This window comes from Puma concolor, chromosome C1 (assembly GCF_028749965.1).
Source record: "Puma concolor isolate L17-30 chromosome C1, mPumCon1.1.hap2, whole genome shotgun sequence".
Classification (NCBI taxonomy): Eukaryota; Metazoa; Chordata; class Mammalia; order Carnivora; family Felidae; genus Puma; species Puma concolor.
This window is the reverse complement of record NC_141674.1, coordinates 86,576,139-86,602,476: the sequence shown is the minus strand read 5'-3', so window position 1 is coordinate 86,602,476 and position 26,338 is coordinate 86,576,139. Positions and strand designations below refer to the sequence as shown.

The following is a 26,338-nucleotide window of genomic DNA, read 5'->3' as shown; positions in this document are numbered from 1 at the left end:
AAATTAGTTCTTTCTTTAAAACAATAAGAATACAAGGGACACATTTAAAAATCAACATCAGAACTCTAGCAACTAACCAAAACCACAAAATGAACTAAAAAGCACCCATCCAAGAAGAAACTACCAAACCTCAGTAGGACTACAGAGTTTCTACTGTTTTTACTTGGGGCTACTCCCATTTCACCTCCTGCCCTAGCTCAGCTGAAAGCAGCCAAAAAAAGCCAGCAGCACTGTAGACAATGGAGAGATCGGATTTCTTCCAGAGCTCTGTGAAAGCACCATCTCCAGAACACAGTCAGTATTTTGTACAAACTTGCAATTCTTTAGAAAAACCTCTATCCTCAATGTGGTGACTATTAGACTCAGAGGTCAGCTCTAAAAATTTAACAGCCACACGCTGCAGGAAAGCCATTAGTCCAAGAAAGTCATGCAACAAAAGAAACCAACAGTATCAGCAACAACAAACTTTGAAGGGAGAGGTTGAAGTAATGATACCAGAGTCATTATAATATAAAATGTCCAGTTTTCAACAACAACAAAAATTATAAGACATGCAAAGAAAGAGGAAAGTATGCCACACACACATGAAAAAATGCAACCAACAGAATATGTTCCTCAAGGGGACCCATATTTTGGTCTTAATAGACAAAGACTTTAAACCAGCCATTATAAATATGTTCAAATAAATAAAGAAATCCATATCTAAAGACTGAAAGTGTAACAGTGATGACTCACCAAATAGAAAATATCAATGACGAGAAATTATAAAAAAGAACCAAACAAAAACTCTGGAGTGAAAAAATACAATAACTGAAATAAAATATTTACTAGAAGTGCTCAACAACAGAGTTGAGCTACAATAATGCAAACCTGAACATGGATCAACAGAGGTTTTCCACTCTGGTTTCCCAACAGAGCAGAAAAAAAGAAAATGAAGAAAAATAAACAGCCTTAGAGACCTTGATGTGTGGAAACATCAAGTGTACCAAAATAAGCATAAAAAGAATCTCAAAAAAAGAAAAGAAAGTAGGAGACAGAAAAAAAATTTGATGAAAAATATTAACCACACATTCAAAAAACTTAGGAAAATCCAAAGAATATCCAAAGAATAAACTCAAATGGAACCATATCTAGAACCACCATAGTCAAATTGATGAATGCCAAAGAGACACTGAAAGTTGGAGACCAGGATAAAAAATAACTTACCATGTATAAAGAAACCTGCATAAGATTAACTGGGGACTTCTCCACCAAAACCATGGAAGTCAAAAGCCAGTGGGACGACAAAATCAGAATGTTAGAAAAAGACTCAACTAAGATATCTAAATTCACCTCTCTCCTTTAAAAATAAAGGACATATAAGACATTGCCACATCAACAAAAACACTACCTGCCAATGAGATAAAAGAACACTAAACAGTAATTCAAATACACATAGAGAAATAAAGAGCATTGGTAAAGGCAATTATAAAAGAGGATGAATGTATTTTTAAATTGGTGACTCATTTCTACTGTAGGTTTTAAGAGACAACTGCATAAAGTAATAATTATAAAACTGTACTGATGGGCTTACAACATAAAAATACGTAATTTGTCTGACAATAATAGTACAAGGAGGGCAGGCGAACGTGGAGGTGTATTGGAGCAAAAGTTTTGTGTATTACTAAATTACTATTAATCTGAACTAAATCATTTTAAATCAAGATACTACTTGTAATCCTCAGGGCAACAATTAAGAAAATATTCAAAACTATACAGTAAAAGAAACAACAGAATTAAAAAGTACATTAGAAAGTATCCATTTAAAAAATAAGAGAGTAACAAGAAAACAAGTAACAAAAACCCAAGAAGTAGAGTAACAAAAAGGACTGAAGATACAGAAAACAAATATTAAAATGGCAGATGTAAATCCTACCTTAGTAATTACATGCAAATTGTTTAAATATCCTAATTGAAAGACAGAGATAGAAACAAATATGATCTAATTATATTGTCTATAAGAGATACACGTTAGACTCAGACACAAGCTGAAAGTAAAAAGAAAGAAAAATACACCATGCAAGCAGAAAAAAAAAAAAGAGAGAGAGAGAGAGAGCGCGCGCGCGCACAGGGGAGAGCTGGAATGGTTATCATAATATCAGACAAAATAAACTGTAAGCCAAAAGTTATTGTGAGACAAAAACAACATCACATAAAAACATGTTCAATCTATCAGGAAGATATAATGATTATAAACATATTGCACTGAACAATACAGCTCCAAAATACATGAAGCAAAAAATAATTAACTGAAAAAATATACAATTGAATAATTATAGTTGGAAACTTAAATACCTACTTTCAATAATAAATAAACAACTAAGCAGAGGATCAACAAAAAAAACCCAGAAGGTTAAACAACTATAAACAAATTACAACTAACATCTGAAGAACAGCAGAATACATATTCTCCTCAAGTGCACATGGAACACTGTCCACAGAGACCAAATGCTAGGTGATAAAACAAGACTTAATAAATTGAAAAAAACCCCTGAAATCATATAAAGTGTGTCATCTGATCACAATGGAATTAAATTAGATATCAATGACAAAAGAAAATCAAAAGTAACACTCTTAAATAGCTAATGAGTCAAAGAAGAAATCAAAAAGGAAATTGAAAAATACTTTGAGGGGTTCCTGGGTGGCTCAGCTTGTTGAGCATCTGACTTTGACTCAGGTCTTGATCTCACAGTTGGTGAGTTTGAGCCCCACATCGGGCTCTGTGCTGACAGCTTGGAGCCTGGAGCCTGTTTCAGAGTCTGTGTCTCCCTTACTCTTTGCACTTCCCCTGCTCATGTTCAGTTTCTCTCTCTCAAAAATAAACATTAAAAAAAAAAGAAAAAAAAAGAAAAATACTTTAAGATGAACAAAAATGAAAACATGACCTACCAAACTTACGGATCATATTTCAGCAATGCTTAGAAAAAAATTTGGCTATGCTAAAAACAACAACAACAAAAAAAAAAAAAAAAAAAAAAAAAAAAAGCAAAAAAACAAAAAACCCTCAAATTAACAATCTCATTTTCCATCTTAAGAAATTAAAAAAAAAAAAAAACTAAAGGCAAAGCATAAGGACATAAAAGTATTAAAGCAGAAATAAAATTTAATATAGAGAGAAAAACAATGGGAAAAAAAATCAATAAAACCAAAAGGGCACTCTTTAAAAAAAAAAAAAAACAACAAAATTGATAAACCTTTAACAGAACTAATCAAGAAAAAAAAAAATGACAGAAGGCACAAATTACTAAAACTGGTAAAGAAAGGTCTTCACTGCTGACCTTATGGAAACAAAATAATTTTTTTAAAAAAACATACCATAAACAAGTAAACAAAGAAGATACTTTGGATGAAATGGACAACAAATGCACAAAAGAACATTCCTAGAAATGTACACACTACTGAAACTGACTCAAGAAGAAATAAAAATGTGACCAAACCTATAGTAAGCAAAAAATAAATAAAAATAAAATAAGAATTTAAAACCTGAAAAAGAAAAGCCCAGGCTTTTGAATTCTGCCACTTATGAATTCTGCCAAACATTCCGTACTCTTCCCCACCAATTCCCTTAAAAATAAATAAGTAAATAGAAGAGGGGCACCTGGGTGGCTCAGTCGGTTGAGCATTTAACTCTTGATTTTGGGTCAGGTCATGATCCCAGGGTGGTGTGACAGAGCCCTACATCAGGCTCCATGCAGTGTGGAGCCTGCTTAAGATTCTCTCTCTCCCTCCCTCCCTCCCTCCTTCCCTCTGCCCCTCTTTGCTCATGCTCTTTCTCTCTCTAAAATAAAAATAAATAGAAAAGAGAACATTTCCCAACTCATTACATAAGAGCAGCATTACCCTGATACCCTGCAAACTACAGACTAAAAATTCCTTAAGAATATAGACACAGTGTCTTTAACAAAATACTAGCAAACCAAATAAAGCAATACATAAAAAAGATAAATCATGGCCAATGAGATTTATCCTAAGAATGCAAAGGTGGTTTAATACCCAAAAATCAAGCAATGTAATATGCCATATTAAAAGGATAAAGAATAAAAACCAACTATCATCTCAAAAAGTGAAGAAGTTGTGACAAAGCCCAGTACCCTTTCATGATAAAAACACCTAGTAAACTAGGAATAGAAATAAACTTCCTCACAGCTAACAGCATATTTAATGAAGAAAGATTGAATGCTTTCATCCTAAAATCAGGAAAAAGACAAGAATGTACTCTCTTACCACTTCTATTTAATATTGTACCGAATGATCTACCAGGGCAATTAAGCAAGAGAAAAAAAAATTTTTTAAAGGCATTCATATGGAAAGGAAGAAGCAAACTATCTCTATTTACAGATGACAGGACACTAAAAAATTCTACAGAATCCACTAAAAACCTATTAGAATACGGAACAATTTCAGCAATGTGGCAAGACACAAGATCAGTATACAAAATTGAACTATATCCTTATACATCAGTAAAGAACAATATAAAAATGAAATTAAGAAAACAATCATACTTATACTACCTACAACAAAAAAAGAAAGCCTAACTGTAAAGTTAAGTGTGAAACATGTACACTAATAACTATAAAACATGTTGAAAGAAATTAAAGAAGCTATAAATAAATGTGAAGGCATCCCATGTTCATGGACCAGAAGACTTACCATTGTTAAGATGACAATACTCCTCAAATTCATCTACAGATTCAATACAATTTCTATAAAAATCCCAACCGTCTTTTTTTTTTTTTTTTTTTTTTGCAGAAATTGACAAGCTGATCTTAAAATTTATATGGAAACGCAAGAGGGGATCCAAAATAAGTAAAATAATCTTAAAAAAAGAAAAAGCTGGATAACTCACATGTTCCAATTTCAAAACCTACCTCAAATGTACATTAAACAAGACAGTAGGGTACTGGCATAAGGATAGACATATAGATCAATGAAAAAGAACTGAGAGTCCAGAATACTCTCACATTTATAGTCAACTGATTGTTGACAAGTGTGCCAACACAATTCGATGGGGGGAAAATAATCTTTTTTTTTTTTTTTTTTTCAACGTTTATTTATTTTTGGGACAGAGAGAGACAGAGCATGAACGGGGGAGGGGCAGAGAGAGAGGGAGACACAGAATCGGAAACAGGCTCCAGGCTCCGAGCCATCAGCCCAGAGCCTGACGCGGGGCTCGAACTCACGGACCGTGAGATCGTGACCTGGCTGAAGTCGGACGCTTAACCGACTGCGCCACCGAGGCGCCGAAAATAATCTTTTTAACATGGTGCTGAGACAACCAGATATCTATATATAAGAAAATTATATTGGACCCATACCTCACATGATATACAAAAATTGACTGAAAATGGATCACACACCCAAATGTAGACCAAAATATAGACACAAAATTTAAGGATGGTTCCTTATGAGAAATCTATCAATGTAATTACAAATTTTAAATTAACTAAGGAAGAAAAAATGATTACTTCAATAGATGCAGGAATAAAAAGTAATATCTTAACTTGATAAGACAGTTTCATCAGAAATAGACCATAAACATCAGACCAAATGATAAAACTTTAGTAGCATTCTTCATTAAATCAATGAAGAATGCATATTAAAATATGCTGATGCTTGCATTTTCCTCTGGAGATTCTGATAAAAATGTTCTGCGATTAAACCCAGGCATTAAGGTTTTTTTTTTTTTTAGGTTACTCAGGTGACTATCCACTTTGACACAAGGATACAAACTTTAAGTATATCTAATCAACACTGTGCTAGGGGTCCTGGCTATACACTAAGACAAGAGGAATAATAATTTCTATTCTTAATAGTAACAAAAACAGTCAACTACTTAAAAATAAACTGATCAAAAAATACAAAGATCTTTATTAAAATAGCTAAGATAATTTAGTAAAAGACATAAAAAAATTTTTATGCATTCCCAATCAAAATCCCAAAAAGATTTTTCATACAACTTGACAAGCTGATGAAAAAACCAAATGGGCAAGACAGGCCCAAACAATTTTAAAAGGTAACTTAATATAGGCTAAAAGTGTTGTTTTACATCAATGGGGTAAAAGGCAGGTTAATAACTGGTGCTTGGAAAACCTGCTTATTCACCCTGGAAATAAAAAGTTAAGTCCTAACTCACCCTACCACAAAAACAAATTACATATAGATGAAGGAACAAAATGGATTGGGAAAAAAAACCCTAAATTTTAATGGTATTAAAATATGAGACATGTTTATGACTCAGAAAATGGAAATTTCTCAAAGTAGAAAACATACCAGAAAAAAATGTAAGACAGAAAAACTAAGACTATATCAAAATTAAGAACACCTACATAAAAGTTTAAAGATAAGCCATAGATTGGGAAAAGATGTTTGCAACACATAAAACAAATGATTAGTATACAAAATATATAAAAATTATTAAAAATGGATTAACAAGAAGAGGATAGAAAAACAAGCAGAAATAAATAGTTCAAGAGGATAAACTTGAATGTCCTAAAACCATACAGAAAGATTTTCAACCTCACTACTAAACAAGAAATAACAAATAAAATGAGATATCATTTTTATCAAACTATTAGCAAAACAGTCTTAAACCCATAATAATAAGTTTTGTGTTTTTTTAAATTTTCTTTTAAGTTTATTTATTTGTTTTGAAAGAGAAAGTGCACAAGCACAAGCCGGGGAGAGGCAGACAGAGAAGGAGAGAATCCCAAGCAGACTCTGTGCTATCAGCATAGAGCCTGATGTGGGGCTCGATCTCCTGACCATGAGATCATGACTTGAGCTGAAATCAAGAGTAGGATGCTTAACAGACTGAGCCATCCAGGAGCTCCAATCGTAATAATAAGTTTTGATTTGAGTGGAAGGAAATTAGTACTGACATTCATTGCTGGGATAAATGTGAATGATAGTAATTTTGAGGGCAATTTGCTATTGTCTACTGAAACTAAAAACTGTATTTCCTGTGTTCCAGCAACTCTACTTATAGTCCAGCACAGTGCAACTCAAAGAACTTTCTGTGACAATGGAAATGTTCTGTATCTGCTGTCCAATATGGTAGCCCTATGTGGCTACTGAGCACTTAAAATGTCACTAGTGTAACTGAAGAAGTGAATTTTTAATTTTATTAAATTTAATTAACCATAATTTAAATTTAAATAGCCACATGTGACTAATGGCTACTATATGGGACAGCAAAACTCTGGAAAAACAACTGCATATGTTCACAAGGATACGTTTCATATGGAAATGACTTACAGTCTACATACAGAAGACCAGTTAAATAAGCCATGGTATCCCACACCATGGAGTTTTATGTGTCAACAAGAGAAGGCCAACTGATACATACCAAATAGAAGGATCTCAAAGACAGATTGTATAATAAATTTCATAGCCACATGTACTGTAATTTTTAGTAACTAGATTGGTTTTATTGTTTCTAATGTTTATTTGTTGGTTTTATATAAATGGTGTCCACAGCTACAGAGGTATGGAAGCATCCATAACCAAACTTGATTATGTGTAACTCTGAGATGGCACTGAGATGGAGACACATGGAGAAGTGGGAGTGATGGTTCAAGAAGACATTAATAAGTGTCTATTAACATAGTATTTCTGTTGTTAAAAATCAACATAGGGGTTCCTGGGTGGCTCAGTCGGTTAAGCATCAGACTCTTGATTTTGGCTCAGGTCATGATCTCACGGTTCATGAAATAGAGTCCCACATCGGGTTCTGCATTGACAAGGCGGAGCCTGCCTAGGATTCTCTTCTCTCCCCCTCTCTCTCTGCCCCTCCTCCACTCATGCTCTCTCTCTCTCTCTCTCTCTCTCTCTGTCAAAATAAATAAACTTAAAAAAAAAACCAACATAGACTTTAACTTTAAAATGTATCAATTTTCAAAAGTGATAATTATGATGAAAAGAGAAAATGAAGAAACAAAGCGTTCTAACCATCATACCAGAGCCATGAGAATGTCCATGACCTCCATGCTTGAAAACAAATATTCCTATTAGGTTTACCACAAACCCAAGAATTGAAACAAGAAGCAGTCTCTCATGGTGTACATCTGGAGGGGCTAATGCTCTCTAGAAAACACGTAACACAAACAAACAGCATTGATATAATTTTTGAGTGATCAACTGGTAAAAACAAAAAGCAATCTTTAAAAATTTTTATTTTCAGAATTAAAAGTACTCTATAAATATATACCAAAACAGTTTCTAGAAAAAAAAATAGTGCTCACATACTGCAGACAAGGTAGTAATTACTATTTTTAAATACACACCAATATTTAAAAGCATGACTATTTGGTCTAAAAACCATCCCTCTTTGGTATCATAAAATACTGCCATTCATTTCAGGTTCATTGATCTTTCAATTTTCTCTTTATATTTCTTTAATATGCCAAATATTACAGGTTCACTGACAAAATTCTCGGATTTGTTTAAGAACTCTTCCCAGCTGACCTCACTACCCAGACCGTGCCTTTACTTTTCACAGCGTCTACAATTCATTCATAGCTTATAAAGCACTATCATTTAATGGTTTTCAATTTCAAGTAGTTTCACATATATTTAATTTTTCCACTATTTTGTAAGCTCCTCTTACATATTTTACGTAATCTAAGACTGTCCTCAATAATACTTAATAACAGTGTGAAGACAGCTTTATACATGTATCTTTAGTTCATAAACATTTTCATTGCAGAAATGTAATTTACTGACTCTAATCATTATCTACAATACCTCAACTCCTTCTGAGAAAATAAAAAAAGCAGTGAAGATCAAAAACAGGCCATTGACAAAGCCAGCCAGAACTTCCGCTCTAACATACCTAAAGAAGAGCAAAGTAAACAAATGAATTATTATTTCTTAAAAATCAAATCATACATTTATATACATTCAGAGATTCTAAACCATATTATATGGTTAAAAGCAGCCAGCAAAGTCCTAGTATTTATAGTATAGTATGCTTTATTCTATATATACTGTAGAAATGAGGAAATGACTTTAATTATTATGAATTATGTATAATAGCAAAATGCCATAAACCACATCCATCTCTACAAGCCAATCAAAAGACCTTCCTCGAGTAAGTACGTTTAGAAAGACCCTGCACAGAAACATAAATTTCAAGTTGCCCCTGGAGAAGGAAAAATTGGACTGGACAAGGAGGCAAAGAAGGAAGGATCTAAGAAATAAAAAGTAGGAGCAAAGGACTTTTCTGAAAGAGGGGTTTAATAACTTATTTGCTTCTTTTCTAAAAACTCCTTATACTTTTTGTTTTATAACTTTCAGTTTTGAAATCTTTGGAAAATGGAACTTTGATCTGAAGGAAAACACAATCATCCTAGCGCCAACTTAAGATTTACATTCCTAATCACTCTTTTCTAAGATTAATACATTTAACAAAAACTTTTCAATCGCCTATTTTTAGAATCAATCCTGGCTTCATATAATTTTAATTAAACTATTTTTTAAATGCCTGCCTTTTTCTCTATGGACTTCTGAAGCTTTCTGCTTCCTACCTGCATGAAGCATCAGGGAAAGATTCTATTTTTCTGTTAAGGTATATGTGGCTTAGGTAAAGTCATTAGAAACTTCAACTTGGCAGTTTTACATGTCTTAACTTGATTCAAAGGGTGCTGAGAGCAGTTAATCACTATGGTCCTTAAATAATATAATAGGAACATCAGAAATTCTGCTTTTCCTAGCTTTGTCAACTTCTAGATTATACAAGCTTTACTGTAGAAAACATTTTTAAAGAGAACAAACTATTTAAAATGTACTCGTTTCAGGGGCACCTGGGTGGCTCAGTCATTTGAGTGTCCGACTTCGGCTCAGGCCATGATCTCACAGTTTTGAGTTCGAGCCCCACGTCGGGCTCTGTCTTGACAGCTCAGAGCCTGGAGCCTGCTTAGGATTCTGTGTCTCCCTCTTCCTCTGCCCCTCCCCAGCTCCTCATGCTCTGTCTCTCTCACAAAAATGAACATTAAAAAAATGTGCTCATTGCAGTTATGTTGCAGTTTGCTCTTTCAGTACATTCCAACACAGCATGTATTTCTACATTCAGAAAGAATGCAGATTTCTACCTTCTAATACATACGGATGAATTAGATTTACATATTTGTCAAAGCATATGCCTTTTTATTTTTCAGGAGAAAACATTCATTAAATTCAGCCTGCTTCCATAGTAAACACTTAGGAATTTACCTAATCTATCAGCAGGGTTACTAACCTCAAAATAAAAAAAGCACTTTCTTTTAACCCACTCTTCTATTCCCAAAGCTAATGCTTGATTGAAAGCCTTTTGTCCTTGAGTTCCACTGGATTTCAAGATCAGACGTAGAAATGTTTTTCAGGCATCTTTTTGTCTCTCTAGTGCCTAGCTTAGTATGTGCTTAATAAATTCTGATCCGCTGTTGGACTCAAGTGATTTAATTAGGCTTAATATATTTGCTAACCTTGCTTGCATGAATCAAGTGAAAATTTTGTGAAAACCAGACATACTTGACTCTACAAATAACTGTTTACTTCAACAGAGTGAGTCTTGGAATTACAACATATAATTCACGAACGTGCTATTGCCTAATTAAGTATGATGACATCTGGATTCTTTAGCCAAGGCAAAAAAGGGTTCACATACATACACATATGTGTGAAGGCATGTACATACGTATCTACCCATCAGACATATATTATTTTTATACTGGCATCGCTATTTCAAAAATAGTGTGACCAGATACAAAAATGACTTTTCTATAGAGAAATACTGAAAAGTCTTCTGCCTCTCAGATTCCTCCTAATCTTCTATTGTAGTCAGTCTGCTATTGCGATCATACTGAATCAGGGTTTTGGAGATTCATCCCTAGGCTTAGTCTATCCAGTGTCATTTTGATGTACTGGTACCTATATTTTACTGCTTACTACTATAGCAATCATTAATAGGTTCAAATGTTGCATCAGATTTTATTCCCTAATTTTTTCCTTCTCAAAAGAAAAAGGCAAACAAGGAAAAGATAGAATAAGAGATAAAAAGATGGCAAGAATATTACTCCCTCATATAAATGAGTTGAAGTTGCACAGTTAAAACCGCTATGGTACTGAAGGTATCAAAGTTATGCCTAAAAACCATCTTACAGTGGAGACTACGCAACCTAAACAGAAAACAACAGATATCCTAACGTGTAAGAACTGAGAACTTTTATAGTCACCTATTCTTTATCCCAAAAACTTGTTCAGTAAGATACTCTAATCAGATTTCTGATATATGATATATATGAATTACTAATTTTCCAACACAAAATTAGAACTTTACATACAATTTTTCTTTAATGATTCAAAACACACTTAAGAATCTTTTGATTGCATAATGCCATGGAAAATGTTCTCTTCTGAGCTGTTTGGATTTATTTATATACAGATCTCTCGCTCTAGTCTATAAAAACAGTATAATTAGTGTTTTTGCCTCATTTTTATAATCTTACAAATAATTATATCACTTCAGTTATACCCCAAATCAGCAAGTTTTGTCAGAATTTCATATATCTCTCTTTTGGCACTTGTCACAATGTACAGTCATTATGGTATTTTTACTGAACCATTTTTCCATCTGACCACAAGTTCCTCCAAGGCAGAAGACATATCTTATTCATCTTTATAAGAGGCAAAGGATTAGACTCACAGTGGGCCCTCTGAAGAGAACAAGAGCATGTACAAGAAAGACAGTGTGTGCTTGCTTGCTCAAGAACAAAAGCAAAAGGTGGAAAGAAAGAGGAAAGCAGTGAGGGAACAAGAGTAAAAGAACAAGGGGAGTAAGAGGCAGTGCACTAACAGAGTGGCTATGAGCAGGCAGGAGAGAATGAGAGACGCTGCAAAGGAAAGAGAGCCTTCCAGGAGGAGGATCAGGGAGAGAAGGAAAAAGACTGGGAAAGGGAGAGAAGAAAGCCTTAGGGCAGAAGAGGTTGAGAGAGAGGGAGAAGGAAATAAGGAAGACCTGAGAGATACAGCAGTCAAGGGTAGAGGGAGAGAACAAAGATGTGCAGGAGAGAGAAAGAGAGGAAGGAGAGGGTGGAAGGCTGAGGGATAGACAAAGACCATGAGCACAGGCACAAGGAACTGGAAAGTACAAGAGAGGAGGTTAGGGAGTTCCGGAGAGATGACAGTGAACATGAGGATGGGGATGAGAGTGAAAGAGAAAAAAAGTAGGAAAGAGTGAAGAAAGGAGAGAATGTGAGAGAGCACTCACAAGGGAGCTAGACAAGAGTCAACAAGTAAGAGGCAAGGGGGGAGCAGGAAGGAAAGAGAAAGTGGATGGGGAGACAGAGAAAAAGGGTACTACCTCTGAGTACTGGTTACATGTAAATATAATTACACTGCAAAATACTCTATGAACTCAAAAAAGAAAACACCCAGGCAGATCACTCAAACATCAGAAACTTCATTGCTTCCCCCAGTCAGAGATGGACAAAAGGCAAACCCTGCCTCGAAGGGTACGAGGCTTGGAAGTGAGACCAGATGTGCCAATATGGTCTCTTCAGCATAAAAACTCTCCAAATATTTGATTAGTTAGCCAAATTCAGCAAGAATATGAAAAGAAGTATTTTTCATAAAAGCAGAAGTGCAGAGGGTAATATAAAATCAGATTAGAAAATAATGATTTTAAATAAATTAACGGCAAAGTATCTCTTTAAAAAAGAAACATGACCATTTTCATAAACTGAAATATTTTTTCTTCTTCTTAAAAAAATTAGGTTAAGAGTTGAGGAAGTCCCCTATCTAGCAAAAAATTTCAATTAAAATTTTCTGGTAAAACCAAGATGTCCTATCTCTAAGCAAAAGAACTTCGATGCAAAAACAAAAAATATATATATACTGTAGATTGCAATTACATACTGTTCAAAAACAGCTTAAAACTAATCCACCAAGTTAGGGAAGTGCTTGTTACTCTTGGGGAGCGACATGGGAAGGAACGAGAAGGAGGCATGAGGGGGAATTCAAGAGTTCAAGTTATACAAATGTGTTCAATTTGTGAATATTCATTATGCTTAAGATTTATTTTCTGTATTTCTTATACTTCGATAAAAAAGTTTTTAAAAGGTCTTACCCATAAGAGAAAGCATCATTATCTCTCCATTTGGAAATAACAGATGCTGCCAATCCAGCCAAAATGGCAGTGCTATCGAAAAACATGTGAAAAGAGTCGGAAATCAAGCCTAAGCTGTAAAAGAACAGACATATTGGCATATTATAATAGTAACCAAATAGTAGGCATCCTTCTATAAATTCTCTAAATATCCTTCTGCTCATCAGGAACTAATCTTCTAAACAGACAACCTTGAAATATGATACACAGAAAGACATTGAGGATAAGTTTTAAACATCTCAGAAGGAAACCCTCACACCCCCTGCCCAAGAAAAAAAACCAAGCTTCTACTGAAAGAGGGGTTTCTAGAAACAAAGCTAGCTGCTACTGGATGAGCAGCAGGAATCTGCCCACTCTCTGATCGCTGACAAAGGTCAGCCACCACTGAAAGAGAGAAAAAAAAACCAGCCATCACTGTCAGGGGCAAGTCTGAAGCCAGCTTGGGCCCAAGATCTTACATTGATATAAAGCAAAGGTCTGCTGTTGTTGGAAGAGGAGCAAGACAATCATTCCTTCTCTTGATACAAGGCTGCGGAGAGAGGTGGGAGAAGGGGCAGGAACACTAATAATAACCACTCTGGCACTCAGGTGACAACGGACTGCCTAAAATTAAAGCTCCAGCAGGAGGACCAAATTCTCTCTCCCCACAACCAAAGCCTTGACTAGAGTACAAAACAATAGCAATCTACCACTGAGAGCTGAGCAAGAGCACAGAGACTCCCCTATGGAACAGGTGAGCGTGACTTGTTGAAAGCTGAGAGTAGAGCAAGAACACTGAGAAAACCCTCCAGGGCCCCAGACCCTACACTAAACACAAGGTGGTAGAAGCCACTAAAAAAATTTGAAGTTGGTAGCTTGTTGAAACTAACTAGCAATAACAAAAAACACAAAACCCAACTAGCCAACTATGGATCAGAGACTCAAAACCCCACACTAATGGCCTGACAAAACAACAGGGGTACACATTTCTGGGCATACATACTATCAACCTTGGTCGCTGTTAATCTTTTAAACATAAGATCCAGCACTCAATAAATATTTATAAGACACATAATAAGATCAAGGGGCAAAAACCAACCAACCAACCAACCAACCAACCAAACAAACAAACAAAAACCACTGTCAAGAGCTAAAGCAGTCAAGAGAATCAGAACCAGAAAAGGCCTAGAGACTGGACTAGGATAAGGACTTTAAAACAAATATGATTACTATGTTAAAGGATGTTGTATAAAGCTGTTGAAGATTCATGAACAAACTGAGGACTTGCACGTAGATAAAACTATAAAAGAATCAAACGGAAATGACAAAAACATTTTTTAAAAATCACAATATTGAAGAGAAATAATAACATACATGGGCTTCTGAGCAGATGGGACACAGACAGAAAGAATCATGTCAAGAGAAATTATCTAAGTAAAACACAAAGAATTAAAGGAGTGGGGGAAAGAAAAAACACAGAACAGAGCATTCAAAATCTGTCACATCTATCAAAGAGACTCAAATACAAATATTTGGATTCTCAGTAACAGAGGAAAAAAATAGGGTAGAAAAAGTATTTAAAGAGAAAATGCTGGAGAGTTTTTGAAAACAAACTACATATTTAAGAAATTTAATAAACCCCAAGCAGGGGGAAAACCCTACATACCTCACAAACTGCTCAACACAAAGAAAAAAGAGAAAATCTTGAAAACAGTAAAAGGAAAAACAAAGATAAGATTATTAGTATATTTTTCATCAGAAACTACTCAAGGCAGAATAATGGAGCAATGTCTTTAAAGTACTGAAAAAAAAATGCCAACCGAATATTCTGTATCTAACAAAATATATTGAAAAATGAAGGCAAAATAAAGATTTTTCCAGACAACCAAAGCTGACAGAATTCACTGCCAGTAGATCTGAGTTAAAAGATTCAGAAGTTCTTCAAACAGAAGTAGGATAACAGATGGAAACAGATTTGCATAAAGAAATGAAGATCACTGGAAATGATAAATATGTGAGTAAATAAAAAAGATACTTTTTCAGGGTGCCTGGGTGGCTCAGTTGGTTAAGCATCCAACTTTTGATCTCATTTCAGGTCTTGATCTCAGGGTCCTGAGTTCAAATCCTGCACTGGGCTCCACACTGGGCATGAAGCCTATTTTTTTAAAAAAAGATAATTTTTCCACTTTTAGTATCTTCAAAAGATCATTGAGAACAGAAAAAAAAAAGAAAAAAAGAAAAGAAAAACAAACCAAAAGCTGGTTCTGTGAAAATATCAACAAAATTCACAACCTGTAAGTAGACTAACCAAGAAAAAAGGTAAAAGATTCAAATTACTAAAATCAGGAATGAAAAACAAAAATTACCACTGACTTTACAGAAATAAAAAGGATCATAAGAAAATACTATGAACAATTATAGGCCAGCAAATTAGATAACATAGAGGAAACAGACAAATTCCTAGAAACAGTCTTGCAAAACTAAAAAAAAAAAAATTTTCGAATATAACAAGCAGACAAATTGAATAATTGTAAAACTTCCAACAAAGAAAAGCCCACACCCAGGCAGCTTCACTGGAAAATTCTACCAGACATTTAAAGAACAATAGATACCATCCCTTACAAAGTCTCCCAAAACACAGATGATGAAGGAATGCTTCCCAATTCACTGTGTAAGAGCAATATTACCCTCATACCAAATGAGACAAAAGACATCACAAGAAATGGAACAGACTAATCTTTTGCAAATATACACACAAAAATCTTCAACATACACTAGCAAGTGAAATCCAAGTATATATATTTGAAAAGTACATACCACAACCAAATGAGATTTATACCAACAATGCAAGGTTGATTTAATATATGAAAACCAATCAATCTAACACATCATATCAACAGAATAAAAGACAAAAACCACATGGTCATCTCAACAGGTGTAATAAGAGTTTGACAAAATTTAACACTCCCCTTTATATTAAAAACACTCAACAAACTTGGAATAGAGAGAACTTTCTCAACTCTTAAATGGCATCTACCAAAAACCCAGAGCACCATTAAAGGCCAAGGACTTTCCCCTAAGATCGGGTATAAGGATGTCTCATCTTGCTACTTCTATTTAACATTGCACTGGAGGATCTAACAAGGGCGGTTAGGCAAGAAATTAAAAAAAACAAATAAAAAAATAAAAAATAAAAAGTGAAGGAGTAAAACTATCACAATTTGCAGATGACGGGGATTTTATATATACAAAATTTTAAGGATGCTACTAAAAACCTATTAGAATAGATGAATTTGGCAAGGTTTCAGGATACAAGACCAACATACAAAAATGAACTGTATTCTTAATAGTAGTGATGTAAAAAAATAAAAAAGATTTCCATTTATAATAGCATCAAAAATAAAATACTTATGGGGCGCCTGGGTGGCTCAGTCGGTTAAGCGACTTCAGCTCAGGTCACGATCTCACAGTCAGTGAGTCCGTGAGTTTGAGCCCTGCGTCGGGCTCTGGGCTGATGGCTCAGAGCCTGGAGCTTGCTTCCGATTCTGTCTCCCTCTCTCTCTCTGCCCCTCCCCCGTTCATGCTCTGACTCTCTCTGTCTCAAAAATAAATAAACGTTAAAAAAATTTTTTTTTAAATAAAATACTTATGAATAAATTTTACAAAAAAAAGTGTTAAATTTATACTCTAAAACTATAAAATATTGTTGAAAAAAATTAAAGAAGACCTAAATAAATGGAAAGATATCTGTGTTTATGGATCAGAAGACAACATTGTTAAGATGCCAATATTTCCCTAGTTGATCTACAGAGTCAACTCAAACCTATCAAAATCCCAGTTGACTTCTTTGAAGAAACTGACAAGCTGATCTTAAAATTTACATGGAAAAGCAAGGGACCTAGAATAGCCAAAAAAATATTGAAAATGAAATCTAAAGTTGAAAGACTCATACTTCCCAATTTCAAAACTTTACTATAGAGTTACACTAATCAAATAGTATGGTGCTGGCACAAAAATAAACAAATAGAGCAACGGAATACTATTTAGAATCTAGAAATAAACCCTCACATTTATGGTCAGCTGACTTTTGACAAGGATGTCAAGACATTCCAACAGTGGAAAGAATAGTGTTTTCAACAAATGTGTTGATACAACTGGATATCCACAGGCAAAAAATGACTTTTGACATTATAAAAATTACCCAAAAATTAACCCAAAACAAAATTAACCCAAAAAATTAACCCAAAAAAGATCAAAGACCTAAACATAAAAGCTAAAATATTCGCCACCTGGGGCGCCTGAGTGGCGCAGTCGGTTAAGCGTCCGACTTCAGCTCAGGTCACGATCTCACGGTCCGTGAGTTCGAGCCCCGCGTCGGGCTCTGGGCTGATGGCTCAGAGCCTGGAGCCTGTTTCGGATTCTGTGTCTCCCTCTCTCTCTGCCCCTCCCCTGTTCATGCTCTGTCTCTCTCTGTCCCAAAAATAAATAAACGTTGGAAAAAAAAAAAAATTTTAAAATATTCGCCACCTTGGATTAGGCAATAGTTTCATATACATAGAAGACATCAAAATCACATGCAATAAATGAGAAAACAGAAAATACAGACTGGATATCACTGGAATTTAAAACTTTTTTTTCTTCGAAGGACATTATTAAGAAAGTGAAAAGAAAATGCACAGGTGGGAGAAAATATTTACCAATTCTATATGACAAGGGGTTTGTATCCAGACAAACCCCTTGTATGAAGAACTTTTTTTTTTTTTTTTTTTTTTTTCAGATTTTATTTTTAAGTAATCTCTATACCCAACCTGGGGCTCAAACTCACAACCCCAAGATCAAGAGTCACATACTCCACCAACTGAGCCAGCCAGGCACCCCTACATGAAGAACTCTTAAAACTCTTCCAAAAGATAAGGCGCTTGGGTGGCTCAGTCAGTTAAGCAACCAACTCTTGATTTCAGCTCAGGTCATGATCTCGTGTTCTGTGAGATCTAGTCCCGCACTGTCAGCATGGAGCCTGCTTGGGATTCTTGCTCTCCCTTTCAAAAACAATAAACAAGGGGCGCCTGGGTGGCGCAGTCGGCAGTCGGTTAAGCGTCAGACTTCAGCCAGGTCACGATCTCGCGGTCTGTGAGTTGGAGCCCCGCGTCAGGCTCTGGGCTGATGGCTCGGAGCCTGGAGCCTGTTTCCGATTCTGTGTCTCCCTCTCTCTCTGCCCCTCCCCCGTTCATGCTCTGTCTCTCTCTGTCCCCAAAAAAAATAAATAAACGTTGAAAAAAAAAAAAAACAAAAAGCAATAAATGTTTTTAAAAAACTCTTCAAGAAGATTAGTAATCCAATTTCTTAAATGAAACAAAGAATCTGAATAAACATTTCTCCAAAGAAGACACACAAATGGCCAAAAAGCACATGAAAAGATACTCAACATCATTAACAACCTTTCAGGGAAATGCAGGTCAAACAATGAGAAACAGCTTCATAACCACACTATGACAGCTAAATCAAAAAGATCAATAACAAGTGTTGGTGAGGATGTAGAAAAATCAGAATTCTCCCACACTGCTGAATTTAATTTGGCAATAAAAATAGATGAATACTAATACACGTAGAATATGGATAACCTTTGAAAACATTATGCTGGGTGCAACAAACCAGTCACAAAGGATTATACACTATATGACTCCATTTACATGAAAAGGCCAGAGTAGGCAAATACAAAGAGACAGAAAGTAGATTAGCAGTTGCCTAGAATTAGGGCAAATCAGGGGATAAGGGAATTAGAGGGCGATGGCTAGGGGTGCAAGGCTTCCTTTCAGGGTAATAAAAATCTTCTAAAATTGATTGTTCTGATGGTTTTACAACTCTGTGAACATACTAAGAGCCATTCATTTGTATACCTTAAATGGGTAAATTGTATGGTATATAAATTATATTTCAATAAAGCTATTTTTTAAAAAATGATAACTATCTAAAGCAGGAATCAGCAAGCTATGGCCCAGACTACCATCTATTTTTGTAAATAAAGTTTTATTGGAAAACAGTTACATTCATCTGTTTATATACTGTCTATGGTTGCTTCTGTGCTTTTACAGTAGAATGGAGAAGTTGTGACAGAGACCTTATGGCCCTTAAAGCTTAAAATATTTGCCATCTGCTGTTCAGATAAAGTTTGCTAACCTCTGGTACAAAGCAAAAACAGGTACTGTATTATGGGGTTTAAAACACGTAAAAAGTGAAATGTATGACAATAATGGCACATAGGACAGAAGGAAATGGAAGTGTAATATTGTAAGATAAACATATTATTATTTGTGGTTAAGTAAAAAATTCATATTACTCATGCTAGAGCAACCACTAAAAAAAGGGGCATAGAATTCTGCACCAACACAAAACACATGTCCTGCTACCACTGGAAAAGGAGCAAGAAACTTACTCTCACCCAAGACCATCCACATGTACAGAGCAGAGTTTTGCTTTCACAGAAGGGGCAAAAATGTTGGGGGGAGAAAAAAACCTACTCCCAGGGCCCAGGCTCACGGCGCCTGCCTAAGGGCCTGGGTTAAGTTAATGAACGCTCCTTTGCTCTCACCACCAACTTAGCACTGAGTAACAAGAAACAGCAGTCTGCAGCTTGGTGGGATCGGTGGGGGAGGGTTGCCATGCCCCATTTGAAGAGTTATCTCTGTACTGTGTTACAAAACCACCAATAAAGACATTGCTTCTGATTTTGTTTTCTCTTCTATGATAAAGAACTAATATGGTAAGTTACTTTTAAAATTTAGTTTCAGGGGCGCCTGGGTGGCGCAGTCGGTTAAGTGACCGACTTCAGCCAGGTCATGATCTCGCGGTCCGTGAGTTCGAGCCCCACGTCAGGCTCTGGGCTGATGGCTCAGAGCCTGGAGCCTGTTTCCGATTCTGTGTCTCCCTCTCTCTCTGCCCCTCCCCCGTTCATGCTCTGTCTCTCTCTGTCCCAAAAATAAATTTTAAAAAGTTGAAAAAAAAAATTAAAAAAAAAAATAAAATTTAGTTTCAGAAAATTCTCTCTCTATTCTGATAAAATAGTTGTGTTGTAGTAAAACCTAACAATGAGAATTTTTACCCATCGTGCCTTAACTTTATGGAATTTTATAACTAAATTTAAAAGTCAATTTCAGTAACTACATTAATTTACACTTTTAGTAGGCTTACTTTTTTCCTCTCTATACACGATTCTTCATGTTTTTATTTCTATAACTTAAGGATTCTATTATATATGTTACTTTTATTCTTAAATGGCCATAAATTAGTTGTAGAAGAAGGCAGGGTATTCATTCTAAATAAATATAAATGAAAATGATACACTGATGTACACATATATTTAGTAAAACCTGCTGTGAGTTGAATTGTGTCCTCTTCTAAATTCTTAAGTTGAAGTCCTACATCTCCAGTACCTCAGCTGTGAGCTAATTTGAAAACAGGGTCACTGCAAACATAATTTATTAAGATTAGTTTAGCAAGGTGGGCCCTAATCTAATATGACTATTGTCCTTATAACAAGAGGAAATTTGGAGACAGACATGCACACAGAGAGACTACTGAGTAAAAGATAAGGCAGATATCAGATGAGGCTTCTACAAGCCAAGGAATGCCAAAGATTGCCAGCAAGTCAACTGAAGCTAGGAGAAAGCATGGAACAGATTCTTCTATGCAGATCTCAGAAGGAACTAACACTGCCAATACCTTATTCTTAGACTTTTAGTTTCCAGAACTACAAGACAATAACTTTCTACTGTGGTACTTTGTAACAGCGGCCCTAGTAAATTAATACACACTAGCACTATCTTCTTTGCAACAAATTTATTTTAAACATATTTAGTGGACACCAAACACCGCCTACATGGGAGGGAAATGGTAAACCTCTTCTGTACACCACAGCAATTAAGTTCCCTTTTCAAGAGGTTTAGATATAGCTTGGCAATTTTAATACTCATCAAAATGAGATTTTAAATTTATTTAAATTTTAAGTAAATTTAATTTTCATTAAAGATTTTTTTTTCAGAGTGCATTCATGCACATGCACGCACAAGTGGGGAAGGGGCAGAAGGAGTGGGAGAGAGAAGCTTAAAGCAGACTCTACGCTCGGCGCGGGGTCCCACACAGGGTTTGTTCTCATAACCATGAGATCATGACCTGAGCCAAAATCAAGAGTCAGACGCCTGACTGAGCCACTCCGATGCCCCCAAATGTTATTTCACTTTTAGTATACTATAAAATATGATTCTACCTGAAAACCCACTCCCTCTTCTAAAGTGGAATCATGTTCTCTTAAAGCATTGCAATGTTTTTTTAAACCTGGTATCACGATTTGAAAATTACTCAGCTGCAACTATATAGACAAACTCAAATGAAAGAGTCTACTTCTAGTTCTCTGTTCTATAATACATCAAAACCCTACTCATGAGGAACGTCAATTTTATTGTTCATCTTCAATATTAGCAAATGTTTCTTATTATGAATTGTCATTTAAACCGCATGGCATAAATTTCCTTGTAAATAAAGACAGCATAAGAATATTTCAGGTTATATGATTTACATACCAAATGTAACCTAATAAAGAACAATTAGTTGTTAAAAGCAGCATACCTGTTTTAGGCTCCCATCTTTAAACGCTGTCAGTTTCTCTAAAATTAATTTGTAAACTTTTTTTAAGTGACTACTTTCTAAAGATATTTTAATAAGTAAAACTTCTTAGAACATAAAAGAGAAACCTGATCACTGAAACAAAATATAATAAATGTGAATAAAACATTTAGCAAAAGAAATTCTCCAAAAAGATTTTATTTAAGGTCATTGGGGCAAAAACAAACAAAAGGGAGAAAGAGAGCCCATAAATTGAGATTTCAGAGACATATCAACCAAATATGCTTGGATAGGAGTTTGGATCCAAGTATGATTTTGTTTGGATTAGATCTTATTTGGATTCTGACTTACAAAACTAACTGTAGAAACAATTTCTGAGACAATAAGGATCATCTGAACCCCAACTGGACATTTGATATTAATAAATTCCTAATTTTTAAAGATGAGAATGGCACTGGGTAGTATTATGGGGTGGGGGGGCCTTTTCTTATTAGAGACTCATACTGAAGTAGTTAGGAAGGAAATTATTTGGTATCTGTGTTAAAATAATCCAGTGGTGAGACAGATAACACAGAGGAAATGAAATAGACTACATGTTGATAAATGATGGGAACATGAGGTCCATTAAACTCTCTTTTCCTTATGCTTAAAATTTTCCAAAATAAAAAATTTTAAAAAGATCTGGTAACTAAGCTAACAGTATATGTATAGTGTGTTGTTAAAGATTAATTCAAAACTGAAGACAGGGAATAATCATGATAAGTTTCCATGAGATGGAAAGTATAAAAACTTAACTACCAATTTATTAGGAAGAAATTAGAATCCTGTCATTTGCATAAGTTGTTAAACTAATGACAGTTATGGTAAAAAACACACAACTCTACTACATTCCATTATATAATCCCTTACTTAAAAATATTCTTAGCAAAGGGGCGCCTGGGTAGCTTAGTCAGTTAAGCATCTGACTCCGGCTTGGTCATGATCTCACAGCTCGTGAGTTTGAGCCCCACATAAGGCTCTGTGCTGACAGCTCAGAGCCTGGAGCCTGCTTTGGATTCTGTCTCCTCACTCTGCCCCTCCCCTGCTCATGTTCTGTCTCTATTTCAAAAAATAAATAATAAACATCAAAAAAAAATTTTTTTAATTTCAGCAAAGTGGAATATTTGCCTGCATTTTTAAGGTGAATAACAAAACTACAGGAAAGCAGAAGTCATCACCATAAAGTGGTAAACACTGTCTTTTAAGAACGGAAAAGTTGATAAAAGACAAAGATAACTATGTTTTAATTCTATAGAAAAATGCGATTAATAGAAGCATTTTCTTTACCGAGTTACTTTACAAATATATGACATATTATACAGAAGTAGGAACAAATCAATGTCCAGTATGGCCTCACACATTTCCTGAACAAATATTTATTTTGGTAATACAAAAACATTTACCTTTAGAGTTATATGAGTTCCCTCTATGTCTAAGGGGAAAATTGTTCCAACAGCTTTGGTAAAAAATATTACTGAAGTTTTCTAACAAACAGCTAAGTACAGTTAAAAGAGCATAAGAACAAAGGAAACTATAGTGGAATACTAGGGAAAAAATCACGGTATAGTAGAAAAAAAAAATCCCTGGACGACAGGTGCTTCTAGGCTTTACTGCTACTCTGGGGGAAAAAAAAAAAACCAAAACCTGGGCCTCAGTTTTCTATCTATAGAAGTCAGACTAGCTTATCTCTTTCTAGTCTCACTTCCTGAGCCTACAGTATCCATATATTTCCTTTCTTTTTTTGGTAAAGAATCCTTAACTTTCAGCAGAATACCTGTTTGACTGGAACAAAGATGACATTTGCAAGTAGGCATGACCAATAAGATAAAGGATTAGCACTGAACTGTAAGTGTTCTATGTGTGTCCAGATAAATCTCCTTAAAAGACACTATATACACTTTTTACCTCTTTTTCTCTCTGTTTTGGACAATCTGCTGCTAGGGATAGTTGGAATGACAGCCATCGTAAAAATAAAAGTTTTGTGATATGTAAGAAATCATTATTTGGGGATTTTTCTGTAACTTGAAAAAGCACTTAATCCTAGATGGTACAAAACCACATACTTATACTATATTAACTTGAGATGAAGTAGTTACTCAACAATAATACCAAAAGAAAATAAAATGATAGAAAGAAAAGAATCTTAAAAGGAAAGATCACATATGGTATCCCCATCATTTTCTTAACTTCAAAGAATAAGAGAAAAGAGGAGTTGTAAGGTTTTCCTCCTCTCTAATAGGGCAGTTAGTACACTTAGTGTCGGTAGATTAATTCCATACATTCATTAATCCTTCATTCCTTCATTCAGCAAATATACATTAGCCATACTATGTGCCATGTACTAAGGTGCCTGAATAAGATAGAAAAGATCTTTACTTTAAGGAAGCTTACATTATAGCAGAAAAGTAAAAGGCAGTGGATATTTAAAGGTGGAAAAATACACAAAGAACTTAGCTATTCTTCCACCGATGACACATTCTCACCATCAAAAATATGAACCAAGTCCTTCCTTTAAATAATGAAGGCTCTAAACAAGAAGGAGAACTATTTATTTTTTGCAACTAGATCAACAACTGTTTCTATTAACCTTTATTTGTGAAGACAGCATGTTTTATTCACCTTTTAATTCTATAATGGAAAAAAATTCTTGACATTTCATGTTCATAACATCTTGAAACTTAATTTTTATAGAATGAAAATGAACACAGAAATGACTATGACAAACAAAATAAATTTTGGTGAGACATTTATTCAAGGAACTTAAAATCTAATTGAAACTTCAGGAACAAAGATAATCCAATTATATAAGGAAATTGTTGACCAGTCAACAAAAGGGACTGAAAACTGCGATATCTAAATAAGACACAGAAATCCAGATTATGAAAAGGCCCAAGCAATTTTTAAACCTGTCAAGGCTTCAATAGCAATGTATTTGTACTTCCCACTCACTGATAAAAATTAATATCGGTAAGTGGTGTGGACATGGATGTTAGTATAATGATGAATACCTACTAAATGATTTAGGTAAGACAGACACTAGCTCAGAGCTAGATTTCAAATGTGGAAGATATCATAACACAAAGAGAGTAAATTGTAGGAAAAAAGATCCTAAGGTTAGAAAAACAAGCCACCAAAGGGCAGAAGAAAAAGTCATGTACCACTGACGTTTTCCTTCGGTACTGGTGACTAATGGCAAATGGCTTGGAAAACAATGGTTTTAGTACAGTGATTGAACAATGCAGGCTTGTTCACTTATATGCAGTTATTTTTCAATTTGGTACAGTACCAGAAATGTATTTTATCTTCCTTATGATTTTCTTAATAACATTTTCTTTTCTCTAGCTTACTTTATTGTAAGAATACAGTACATAATACACATAATATATAAAGTACATGTTAATCAACTTTATGTTATCGCTAAGGATTATGGTGGACAGCAGGCTATTTGAAGTTAAGTTTTTGGGGAGTCAAAAGTTAGACACAGATTTTTGACTGTACAGGGTTCATTTCCCTAATCCCCATGTTGTTCAAGGGTCAACTGTAATTTCTTCAATAGATCTCTACAGATCAAAAAATTTACTTTATACCTAACTTTCCACGAAAGAAGTGATGTGGGCACTTCAAATATAATTCCCCTGAACAAGACATTTCACATAGTAATTTATGCCATAAAAGGCCACAGTGAAAGATAATGTATTGTAATGTAAAGTGTACATATATAAACCAAGTTATAGCCTGAATACAATCAGTACACATGCCACAATATGGCATAATTTAAGAAGAGCAAAATATATTATAAACACTGTATATTTACAATAAAGCATGATTATTATACTATAACATAGTGTTTTTAACATGCATAATGAATTGAAGAATATTAATATTACAGGATACGTATATCTGCTTCTCAGAGGGTTCAAAATGGTTATTACATACACTAAGATTTTACTATGTCTCAATATTCCTTTTCAAGTAGTGACTAAATCAATAATCTTCATAATGTGCTGAGTATTTTTTATAAAATTGAGTTGACATCTGAACTGAAGTCCACTTTTCCATATAAAAATGTAAATGTCACAAAAAATGGTGATCTTATTTAACGTCATTGTTCAATCTCGATAAAGATCAAGGACAGCAATTCTCTCTAAAAATGGACTACAGAGGACAGAGACTAACTCTAAGTAACAGAAAACAAAGCATAAATAGCATAGGTTCTTAATCTAGGGTTCAAAATCTATTTCAAGGAACTCCATATCACTCCTGAAGTTTTACATAAAATTTTGAGGGTTGGCTTTTATCAGATTCTCAAATGAGTATGAGATTTAAAGAGGAATCTGCACACTTAGAAATGTAACGATCTTATTGTTAGCTGCACAATTTTACAAGACCTTAAGTTATTCAACAGTAAATACCTGGAAATAATAATATTTCAATTCCAGAGTTCCTGGATTTACCTCTTCCCAAAGCAGGTTCAAAAACAAAAAAAGCCCAAAGATGGCACAAAAACCCATCAATTCAGGG

The 26,338-nt window shown here is 34.7% G+C and overlaps 1 protein-coding gene across 1 annotated transcript in view; it reads right to left on the bottom strand.

Annotated features, from left to right (window-relative positions):
• SLC30A7 (solute carrier family 30 member 7) overlaps window positions 1-26,338 on the bottom strand; it is an 85,981-nt gene that overhangs the window by 58,440 nt on the left and 1,203 nt on the right. The window contains exons 3-5 of the mRNA XM_086717693.1: window positions 13,142-13,255; window positions 8,782-8,869; window positions 7,995-8,121 (exon numbers count right to left, since the gene is read on the bottom strand). Coding sequence (XP_086573819.1) covers window positions 7,995-8,121; window positions 8,782-8,869; window positions 13,142-13,255 — 329 coding nt within the window. The remainder of the gene's footprint in view (window positions 1-7,994; window positions 8,122-8,781; window positions 8,870-13,141; window positions 13,256-26,338) is intronic.